Here is a 12051-nt window from a genome sequence, read left to right as displayed (position 1 = left end):
ACAGTGCAAGCATAAACATGTATCACCACCTGCCGGCAGCTATGGAAAGCAACGTTTCAGGGAGGGAAGTCGCCTGCTTCAGGAGCGGGCAACATGTGGCAGCCCTCCCTGAAATGTTGCTTTCTGTAGATGACAGCAGGTGGTGATATAAGTATATGCTTGCGCCATTGTGGCAGCAGCTCGCATCCTTATAAGCACAGGCAAATTTGCACTTTTCTCTTAAACCTAGGCTATTAACTATGCCTAGTGTTACACTAAACGAAGTCGATGCCAAAATGCAATCGTTCTGCAAAATTTGAGCAAGAACAGTGCAGCGGTGAGTGCAAAACCTTTTTTCAAACACATGCAGCGAAACATTCAGGACCCTGTATAGAAGCAGGGGTCAGCAGACATGGTTGTATCAAGAAAGCAAATACAGCCTCGTCAAAAGTTTGAGAAACATTGCTCCAAAGTATCCTCCTTCAAGGACTCCTAGAAATATCACAGAGAAGGTGTTTAGTGATTAAGAAAATGTGCAACATTTGGGACTACAGCATTGTGTCAAAGAAGTTCCAAAACATATAAATATTCAAAAAATTGAGATACATCTGGAGGCTCATGCAGGTCTTGCAGCAGTGCGGCAGCTAGAGCGACTTCTGAGTTTAGCTGCATAAGATGCAATTTGCATTTTCCATGTGTAAGTCGCTTCCTCGGGCTTTCTTAACACATCTTCAAGGAACAGTTAAGAGAACAATCAGCTGAGCTATACATGTTGCCTTTCTACAATATCAATAAAAATGGTAGGCAACCCTAATCTTCGACTTAGGTGTCTTTTAGTGGCATTTGCACCTTGGCATTGATGTTCTTTAGGTTAACTTTAGGCAAATGGAACACATGAACTGAACACGGAGGCAACTGTTTTCCACTCATTAGCCGGTTAAATATTATGCCACCTTCTCGTGTGTGATGCCATTAGTGAAGTCATTACTTCCGCTTTCTACTTGTGGATTTCCAAGAATTTCGCCAAAGCTGTGCTCACGTAGCCTGTCTGAAGTCTATGATTGTGCTTTGGCATGCAGTAATCAGTGATTTCTAATTAATTTTAATTATTTTAGACACTTCAGTAACTCAACTTGTAACTAAAGTTATGCTCTGATGTTATATCTATAATGAAACCCATTAATTTCGTGCTGTACTATTTTTTGTTCTATTTTTTTTTCTGATTTATTCTGAATTTCGTTCCTGGCTATCTGAGTGATTTGTAATTATTTATAATTATTCCAGACATTTCAGTAACTCAACTTGTAACTAAACTTATGATCTGGTATCATATCTATAATGAAACCCATGAATTTTGTACTGTACTATTTTTTAAAACGTTTTTTTCTGATTTATTTTGAATTTCCTTCCCGATCGTCTCAGGAGGTGAACCAGAAGTGCTGCGCAAGGAACAAGAGTGTCACTCGATCTTCGTGCCGCTAAAAAGCCACTCCTGCCACAAGAGGCGGCGTTGTGTGTGGGGGAAAATGCAGAAGCAGAATAGGCGGTGCTGTCACCTCGAAGTTCCTGCACCAGCTTGGTTGTGACGACATGGATGTTGATACTTTGTGCCAAGGCCTAGTCAGCATTGTATTGGTAGAGGCGGACTACCTTGTATTCTGAAGGAGCCAAAGGCTGAAGTTTCAAGAATGTTTACTGAGCCGCAGCTGCCCATATGCGAGTATACTACTTTGAAATCCGTGATGTTAAACTGATATACTAATGCTAGCAATATAGAGAGAAACGCAAGAATTCGAAGTTACCTTAGCAGTATTTAGGAATATAAATGATCATTTTTGATTGGGATATCATGACATAAGAATATTGAGCAGAGTACCTAATAAAGAATATTGCATACTTTTTTCCAGAACTAACTTTGTAGTCGAAAGGATTAAAAAACCACATAAGAAGAAGACTCAATAATTTACATTAACTGGACTAGGCGAGCTGCCCAGTCCCTATTTATTTTTCTTCTTTAAATTTTTCACAGCCACACACATCACAGTGTCTTTAGAAACTCATTGTACTTGTCCACAGATGTTTTGGCAACATTTTCACAGAACACAGCATCAGTACCAGAAACTAAGGCCTTCAGAGAGACGTAGTTGGGCTCCTTTGCGTCGAACTGTGCTCGGCCTAGCTTGACGAGGAATTGGTGACGAGGCTTGTAGATGCATTCGCGTGTACGTAAGATGGACGGAAATTGCATCAGCTGTGCATGGCTCAGGCCTGCTTCTTTATGAAGGTAGGTGAAGGCACCAACAATTTTGTCATGATCTGGGGCAGTGCAAATAAAAACATATTGAAATTTGATTTGACAAGTGAGTAAAACAAATTTTTTTACCTATGTAATGTGCAGGTGCAATGGCACAAACAAAGACGCATGTACATAGGGGCCAGGCCTAAATGATAAAAGGCATGGCACCTTGATATGTCAAAGTGTATGCATGTACATTTTGCTCAACACTCCTCCAATGCATATTATGCATGATTGTTGTAGAAGTCCTTAGAACACGAAAGTGATAAAAACACTTCCTTCATAACCCAGGTAAGCATGCCAATAGATTAACCTCTCCTGTTATAATTACACTTTCACTATAGAACTGAAAGATGTGTTGGAAAGAACACAGAAGTGAAAAAGGTGCAAGATTTGTCCTAACTTCCATAAGCTGTGAGTAAGACTGCGCACAAAGACAAGAGTGTCAGCTCTGGATTAGCCTGAATGGGTTTCAAAGCTTCCCTATAAATGGTGGCCCGAATGAGACAGCATACAAGGAATAAAATGAACTCTTTCAGGCACTGTATGCACAACAGGCACTGTGTGCACAATTGTGCCCTCTGAAATAGTATAGCAGAAACGGCACTGATGAAATGAATATTTAAAATGAGTCGCATGCATGATGAACCTGTGCTGCAAGTTTGAATAATTTGTGTAAAGTGTTTACGCTTCTTTCTAAATGGTTCACTTCTTTCATTGTTTTTCACAATGCTTTACATCAAGCATATATTTTATGTAGCTCAACAGATAGTCTCCAAGTATTTTATAGTCGAAGGGAGTGGCATTTGCCACCTCAAAGGCGGGTGCACACAGGCCTTCACCAATGGGTGCGCACTCTAGATTGATGTCATGAGCCGGACAGCTGATGACCCCACTGATGAAGAACGTGGCAGCCTGCGCTTAGAAATTGGCCCAGTCAAGTCAGTGGGACTATTTATTTGGTCACAGAGGCAATCAGCTGAATGTGCTTTGGCCATCTGGGCAGGGCCTCTCCTGAGTTCTTAGGGTGAACCCGACTATAGATTTGAAAAAGTTGATGCTCTCATACCTGATATTGCCTTAGAGGGTTCTAGCATGGAGTGCTCATTCTGTAAACTTAACAAAACTTGTTGAAGAATTGAAAACGCTTAATCTATTCTACATCTGTGTGCTTTTCATGATTCCGAAGGTACAAAACTAATGTGGCAAAACTAATTTTTTAATGGACAGAATTAACTGGCACCTGAAGGGGTTAGTGTTGGATTCAAGTCATATTCTGCACAAAAAGTCAACAAGAACATCAAGATATCTTTGTCCATTCAATACAATGGGCAAACTATGCAGACGGGCATATATTATGAAAATTTCCAGCTCTCACTTCTACAAAATTTTCATTAATATCTTCTAACAAATGTAAATGTTAGGTTTTTGTTGAGCTTCTGCAGTAACATCACCAAATATTTTCCTGTACTTTTCTCAGAAATATATGAAGCAGGTAACGCTATACAGCGTGCTAAGTGCCAACCCAAAATTTTTCAGATTTTAGCCTGGCAGACATAAAAGTTTCACTAGCTTCGCTAGCTACATAACAAAGCGTATTTCTGCTTCATAATCGCAAGAAAAGGGAACCTAGCATCGAAGTAAATTGGCCCTAGTGCATCATTAGAGCGAATAACATGTTTGAAATAGTCTTTGCCGACATCTATGTTCCATCCTGAAGCAGGCAGCAGTGAGGAGGTCACGTCACGTCACAATTACCATGTGTTTGCTTTCACTACCAGTTATCTCTCCAAAATAGCAATTTGCATCAATGAGTTCAAAATATCTTTATGATGCTATAAAAGCAAAGTAACAAATATGACAAGACCTTCACAAGTATTGTGCCACACAATACGGAGGTCCCAGAGCAAAGGCAATTTTTTTTTTCATGGCACAACAAATAAATGAACACCTTACTGCTTATGAGGAGCTTTGGGCAAACCATGATCATCTGCTTCATTTCAGCCATGGTGAATCCCATCTCCTCCTTTATTGAAAAGGCGTTGCGCTGCCCGACATAAAAGAGATGGCAAAAACAAGGCATGATAGCAATGAACACCAACATTCCCAGCATTTTTTTACAGATGAAAGCTCAACAGAAACCATGCTCTACAGTTCCATTGGCATGCATACCAGCACATATATCATGACAGTATACATCAGTACACCTGTGGCCCTAGAGACAGTGCATTGTGCATAGGCCAAAAATGTGTGAACACAGACAAACTGTTCCTGCTCAGTGTAACTTATGGTCTGCACTGAAACACTGTGAAGAACTGTGTTCATTCTGCATTTTTTACAGTGTCCCACTCAACCAGCTCGGCAGTGGAGCAAGGGATGTGTTTTGCTTTTGTCTGCCAACGTGGACCTTGTGCACACGCCCACTAGCAGTGTCTGTGTGCAACTTCTTAATTTGCACAGATCTGTGCAGAGTGGACGATGAACATTGAGCTAAAACTGTTTAACAGGCAATACGAGCACACTTGCATCATGTATCCAACCTTTTGTCTATGCAATAACTTCATGGCGTTTGTAAATATGCCTTGTTATCTGCCCTTCCTGCTTGGACCACATGAGGTCTGCAGTATTATGTAAAAAAAATAAAAAAAAAACTTGTTCTCTTCTCCCACACCTTCATTCTTTCATGAACAACATGCAGCCCAGCTTGGAACTGTTTCTATAGATAATGTTGGGAGGAATGAAATGCTCTAGAAGCAAAGCAGCCTATGCAAGCCAATCTGCTTTGCTAAACTGAAGAGTGCAGAATGTTAAGTTCAGAAGCATGTAATTGCATAGAAGGCAAACTGTGTTCATTCTGCAGGATGCTGGAACGCAGTGATGCGGTGGTGGTCTGTGAGAAGTTCAAAGAATTTGGAAGAAGCACCAGAGTTATGGTATGGCATCAGAACTACTGAGGATTCATATTTAGAACAAAGCCCAACAATGAATTAACCTAACCAAACTACCACATCATGGCAAGGCAGTTATATATAGAATTTGCTTATCTGCTAGCATTCCCTTTGCAAGACATGAGAAAAGAGCCAGAAAAGTTCCTCCGACATCTTTGCAAAAATGCCCAAATATCAAGCACAACAACGCCACCACCTTTAGCACCTGCTGTCCAAACACTACTCAGTTCTGTTAGAACAAGCTCCTGCTGTTTTTTTTTTTTTTTCGTGATGTTTTTCCCATCTATTACAAGATATTACAAGAAATTTAAAACATGTATTTCTGATCTTGTGGATCAACTCTAATTACCCTATACAAGTGCATGTGAAATGCACAAGTGCTATCAGTTGGAAACTGCTAAACTGACTTAAATTTGTTGAACATAAGAGGGAAATATGAATTTGACCAACTGCTGACAGCAGAATTTTGATTGAGGGCCTCAAATACCTATAATATCTGCAAGTTCATTAAGTCAATTTGTGGAACGCTAATTGTTCATTTTATGATGCTCAACCAGTTTTTGTCACATTTTTTATTTTTAAGTAGTTCCTTATCTTAACAGTTATTAGAAGCCATTTTTTACTCTTGCGTCAGTGCACAACTTAAAGATTTTTCAAATATTTAGCCATGCAATGTTTGTTTATTCTATTCTTGTCATCACTTAGGTCACATGGACTGTTTCAATTCTACTAGTTTCTCACTTATGGGCTTTTCGGCATGCATTTTTCTATATATTTATAGATGATATTATGCATGCTCAAGGGCACACGTCCCCTCTGCTTTGTTAGCTTCATGAGCCTACCATTACGTCAACTGTTGAGATGAGAAAATCTGCACCTACACAGCTGGAGCAGTTCTTTCCAGACAAGCGTAACTGGAAAGCATTTCGAGAGGTCTTTTTCCCACAAGTACGCTTAACTACTCTAGTGATAACGGTGAACTTTTTTTTTTCCATTCAAAGAGGCCCTGTGACACCTCTCACCTACACGGCTGGTTCTTGGCATTAGTGTTGCTATCCCCTCATTTCACAGTTGCAAATGGACATAAGCATGTCTGATACGGCACATGATACTTCTGCAATACTCAAATATCCATGCACAACTGTGCGGATTCTTCATCCTGTCATTTTTTTTTTTTTCAGAAGTCTGTTTGGGGATGTGCTTTACCCAGCCACTGAAACGAACCTGCCAATACTCTCTCCTTATTCAGATGTTCCAATGCACTGATGACAGTGAAAGAACTGCAATTCCAAACAAATAAATACATCACTTAAATTCATAAATTTGTGTTTGCATGTGTGCCCCCTCCCATGTGTGCCTATATATATAAAGAACTTCGGGGATTATTTGCATCAACTGTGACTGAATCTACTAGCAGTAGCAAGGTGCAAATGCTATACAAGAGCCACGCAGGAACACTTATGCTTGCTCATCTTGCCACAAGACACACAACCTCGTTAAGAGGCTACGCTGGTCGATTGGCTTAGCACTTAATTATTACTTGGTACCACAAGTAAAAAGACAAAGAAAGGTGTTGCAAAGCCTCTTAACCACCAACTGCCAATTTTTTTTTTTTACTTTGCTATTTAGAAACGGGGCTATATGCTACTTAGACTTTGCTATTTAGAAATTGTTTAATTCAATTCGTAAGGCCAACTCCCATTCATCCTTTGCACACCCCTGATTTCAAAAAAAAAAAAGATATTCCTACCTCGATTCCAAATAACTTGCACGTTGGCAGCTTGGGAAACCGTGTAACGATATGGCGCACCTCAGCACCAGACAGTGATAGAACACGTTGCAGGAAGCCCAGGCGTTGGTCAATGTCCTTCACACGGTAGGCAAGGAACCGTGGTGCATTGCTCAGAATGCGTGTCACAGCCTCTTGCGAGAAGCGCTTCGACAGCAGGTAATCGATTCGCACCTGAAGGTTCTCCAGAGGTTGCTAGGGGGTTGACAATAAGGAATGGGATTAAGAAAAAGAAGATCATGGGTATGCGAAAATTCTGCAAGTGTGCTTTTTCACATGTCTCGTTTAGCCCACACAAGATGGTGCACATCGCTCTAGAAGGGGAAATAAAGCAGTGGTGCAGGAGCTGGTAGTGCTTATTCTTCTCCTAACTATTATTCCCATGGTTTGAAGGCCTACCTTTGGCTCAATGGTGCCGTGAGTGGGAGTTTGACCACCTTGTGTGCTGTGGCGTAGCCAGAAATATCTTTTGAAGGGGTACGTCTGCCTGGTGCTTCACACCCCGTCTACGTCACTGCTTGTGCAGGGCAACCTAACAGTGCCAAAAAGCCTGCTTCCAGTTCTTTTGCACACAATGTGATCACTGCAGACAGTGACGAAGCCTTCTTGATCATTATAAATTACACATGCGGAGATGATGCTAAAATTTTGTCTGTCTTATTCTTTAAAATACTGTGTGTGTAATTAACCGCAATCTCTTGCACTTTAGAATCAGCCAGTGCACAATAAATAATTTAATACCTGTATTAACAATGAGGTTGTGGTTTCTCAAGGTAGCTTGGTGCAATCAATAGCAGAGTGACGTCACTAAGTAGGCACAGGAGGTTATAAGTCCAGCAAAATTGGCAACTGCAGGTTGCATTAAGTGCAAGAATGTATGCACAAAAGCTTGAAGAGCACTGGAACGTATACAGTGAAAAATTTACGCTATTGATATTCACGTCACGAGGCTTGCCATAGCTTCAGAAAATGCACTGTTCAGAGCTGGTAATGTACTTATAGTGCCTGGCTTCTAGATACTCAAGATATTCATATAAAGGACAAATAATGAATCACCTGTATAGTACCATATAATTTGCAACATCTAGGTTCTCACTATTCGGAGCTTATTTTGGGGCAAAATTGGAGGGCGTCTCTCGGAGTTACTTTTTTATGTAGAAAATGGATTTTATAAAAGCTTTATTTTATGGTGCAATGAAATTTTGCATTTTTCTGTATTTCTAGCCTTATTTGCCATACATCTCTTGCTCATCCTTCAAATAGAGTCTAGACAAAAATAAAAATAAAAGGGGCAAGGGGCAATTGAAGTGCAGGAATGCTTATTTAGTCATAATTTACAATAGCAGAAGGATTTATCACTACTGAAAATTACTGTAGTGGTTCAGTTCATATATTTAATAAGCGTTTTCATAAAGTGATATTTCCAAATTGAATACAAATATTTGAGAAAGAAGAAAGCCAAATATAGAATATTTTTTATTTCTAAAGCAACATGAAATTTTAAGTTTACATAGAGTCAATTAGGAAAAAAAAGAAAGAGATATCGGGCTTATATACAATGGTGCATGTATGTAATACTATTAACAATTACACATCTGAACAAATGGGGAGCTCGTAACAGATAAACATCTGCATTTCAATTATATGAAGCACCTTGGAAATGATAGTAATGAAACAAGAAAACAGTATGTTATCAGGTCCATGCAAGTGTTGTGCTCATTGAAAGGAGTTAACTTGGATAATACACTACTGCACATTGTTTTAAAGGCATGTGAACACGTTGAGAGTGTCAAATAATAAATTGGAACAAGTTCGTATATATTCTGCCTGAAATTGAGTCATTCTTATTGAATGAGTGAAAATTATTAGAAAATTATTGGAAATTATAATCATTTGAAACGGTCTGCAGATCTATAATTCTGTCTCCAATAAGTGTTATTGTCTTCTATATATTTGAAAGAAACGAACACTTGACAATATTGAACAGTGAATTCTCAAATTGGATAACAGGGATTATTATAGTTATATTTGAAATGTCAAATATTCACAGACCTATAATATTTACCAATGTTAGAATTGGTCAATGTGGCACATGCTCCCATTTTGCAAAAACATCAAGAAAGCACTTCCAACACTTGCGATGGATACAGGAAAAGCCAGTATATCCAGTGATATTCAGTGCAGTGTGTGAAAGGGAAGGCTAGTCTGTGCAGCATCCTACATTGAACTAGAGGTTCAGCGATTTCTTCAACAGCATATGCCCGACATTCTGGAAACTCTTTTTACCAACAAGGCAGCGCAATGTCACAGTGGTAAAATGGCAGAAAACAACAACTCATACATGTCAAGCACTGGTGCCAGTTCATGACTGTTGTCCTGGGGATGGCAGTTCACAACATTATTTGCACCTACTGCCTTCAGGTATGGGTTCATGATCAGAGCATTGTACCAGAATGGCTCGCTGGTGTAGTGCAAGTCATGAGAAATGTTTCCCTACACAGCATGTGTTAAGTTCGACAACCTTCGCTTGTATCTTTTATTTCTTTGGTGTTCAGGTCGGCAACCTTGGGTTGTACCTTTTATTTGTTTATACGTACATGGTCATAGGGAGACGTTGCAGAAACGTTTTCATATGTGTGTGGGCTCGGGAAGTGCACGTGCTATCAACTGGTAGGATGGGTCGTTTGGAGGTGGTGGCAGGTGTCATTGAGCCAATGGTAGTTGACCATACGTGCACAATGTTTTGAACCAGCAAACACAACAAACGGATGCCGACAAATGCTTCATTTGTCGGCTATCACTCACCGCTGTCACCTCCATGGTGTCAGGGGAGCTGGCACCATGGAGGTGCCAGCTCCTTTTTTTTTATTTCATTGAATTTATCTGAAAAGGTAGGAACCTAGCAATACCATATCTGCTACCTACTGTGCAAAACAGAAGGTGAGATTTTGATTCCACTACTCCTTCAAACACATATTTTCAAAGAATACATGAAGATGTTTGTTCGAGACATTTGTAAATTTGAGTGGCAAGGTTTCTCACTGCAGTATTTCAAGTACCCAATCTTGTGCAACACCTGGTTGGTAAGGGTCACCTTGAAATCTGATAAAGTTGCTCAAAAGCACTTTGACCACACAGCAAGTCTGACAAGAGGTATGCTATGCAAAATAGGCTTCTAAGAAATAACACATTACATAATGTTAAAGCTGCCTTGGGAGGGAAAGTGCTAATGCACTTGTCTACTCTGCCAACTTGGGACACACAATTTTCTGGAAGGTTGAAATTAAAGAGAGAATACAATCTTACCTTAAACAGATACGGATTTTTAGTGAACCACCAACCAAGTCGCTCAGCTGGCACACCATGTGATGTGAGGAACTGGATCACTGGCTCCACATCCTTTTCAAAATCAAGTTCGATTATCTCCTGCCCAAGGCCTTTCTTTTCCAACACTGACAAGTCAACACCAAGTTGCACAAACCGCTGCACTGTAGCGGACTTGTTGGCATATGCAGCCAGGTTAAAAGCCTTTGGAAGAGCAGGTCCCATCTCATCAAGAAACTCTGCATCAATGTTTGTTGACAGTGCATCCAGCTTGGGTTCACGGGCAATTTCATTTTGCAGTGTGCTGAGGTCGTCACTGTCCAGTCCAGCAATATTGGGGATCTGAAGGACAGCAGCTCCTGGGCCCTCGTCTTTAGCAGGTTTGACTTGAGAAGGTGTTGAGTGTGTCGATGTTTCGTGCAATGAATAATAAAGTGACTTGAAGTATTCGGGGCCCCCAATACTGTCAAGTGGTTCTTTCGATGCTGTGGCACCGTCTTTTCTGGAGATGTGACTGAAATTGAAAAGAGTAACACTGTGTGTATGCTACAGTTTTAACGGAACCTACTGCAAAACACTCAACTTAGATGTACATGCAGACACGTAGCAAAAACCGGACAAGATGAGTAACCAAAGTAATGAGGCTACCTCTGATGAGAGTCGAATAAATTCTATGTTCTGCGGAAACCTCAACTGACATTTAAAAAATTTATTAATTAAAAAATTCTACAATGCTACATTATAAAAACGTAATACTAACATCAATTACAAAGTTCCTTGCGGTCAGTAATCGGCATTTTTTTTTTTTACAAAGTTCCTACGAGAGATTTACATTACATCGAGCTGCGCCGATTGCGCAAGACTTGCAAAATGTGACGACGTACCGACCGTAACTTCAGCAGCTACGACTCCCTCAAAGCTGCAACTTGGCACATTCACCGGTAAAGTGCATGTCACGATGTAACTGCCGAAATGAAAATTAAGTGGCAATTGTTCGGTCACAAGCTGTAAGATGCATGCTGAGGGACTCACAAGCTTGAAGAAGTATAGGATAAAAGCGTGCAAGAGTGTATGAATGTTCTAACAACCGTGTGTGCAACGTTATGAATCATTCACGTAATGGTAACAATAATTTGAGTGGTTTCATACACTACATGTGAATGGCAACATAGAATACGAGCAGAACACTCAGCTGATACGGATAGAAATCTACATACGTAGAGCAAAATTTCACAGCTCCTTCAGGGGTTTTAAAAGAGGAGAGATGCGCCCGTTTTACGACGACTCCGCGACCGCGCAGGCATCGCGAAGATGCGAGCCATGTCCGACAGGCCGCAGACGCCATCTGTGCACTGCCTGATAACTAAGACGAAAATATATATATCTGTATGCTCCAACTCGTCAAACGCGTTATGAAACGGTTATGGCGAAACAAGATCAATGTCACTGCTCCCTTGCTCTTCTCAAGGACCGCCAAGAGGAAACCAAGGGAACCATGCCTACGCAGGGAGCCGCCATTTTTAAAAAAACAGCAAAATCAAATTAGTTTGGTTATACATAGCGAGCGCGCCGTAGCAGAGGCTTTTGGCGCAGGTTCACGGATTGCGCAAAGCTTTACGCCCACAACTGTCCGCACAATTCCGAAGAACTCCAATGACTTTTTTAAGCTTGCACAGAAACACGTTAATTTCTTGCATTTTTACATTTCCGTGCTT

The 12051-nt window shown here is 40.5% G+C and overlaps 1 protein-coding gene across 1 annotated transcript; it reads right to left on the bottom strand.

Moving 5' to 3' along the window:
* Positions 1 to 1941: 1941 nt before the first annotated feature.
* On the bottom strand, positions 1942 to 11877 carry LOC135898883 (transcription termination factor 3, mitochondrial-like). The gene is made up of 5 exons (XM_065428077.2): positions 11554 to 11877; positions 10319 to 10850; positions 6974 to 7207; positions 4232 to 4322; positions 1942 to 2295 (listed from the first exon to the last, which is right to left on the bottom strand). The coding sequence occupies exons 1-5, from the start codon at positions 11679 to 11681 to the stop codon at positions 2018 to 2020; spliced, it is 1263 nt and encodes a 420-aa protein (XP_065284149.1). The 5' UTR covers positions 11682 to 11877; the 3' UTR covers positions 1942 to 2017.
* Positions 11878 to 12051: the final 174 nt, after the last annotated feature.

This window comes from Dermacentor albipictus, unplaced genomic scaffold, assembly GCF_038994185.2.
Source record: "Dermacentor albipictus isolate Rhodes 1998 colony unplaced genomic scaffold, USDA_Dalb.pri_finalv2 scaffold_23, whole genome shotgun sequence".
NCBI lineage: Eukaryota > Metazoa > Arthropoda > Arachnida > Ixodida > Ixodidae > Dermacentor > Dermacentor albipictus.
The sequence above is the reverse complement of the archived record's forward strand: the minus strand, read 5'-3'. Positions and strand labels throughout refer to the sequence as shown.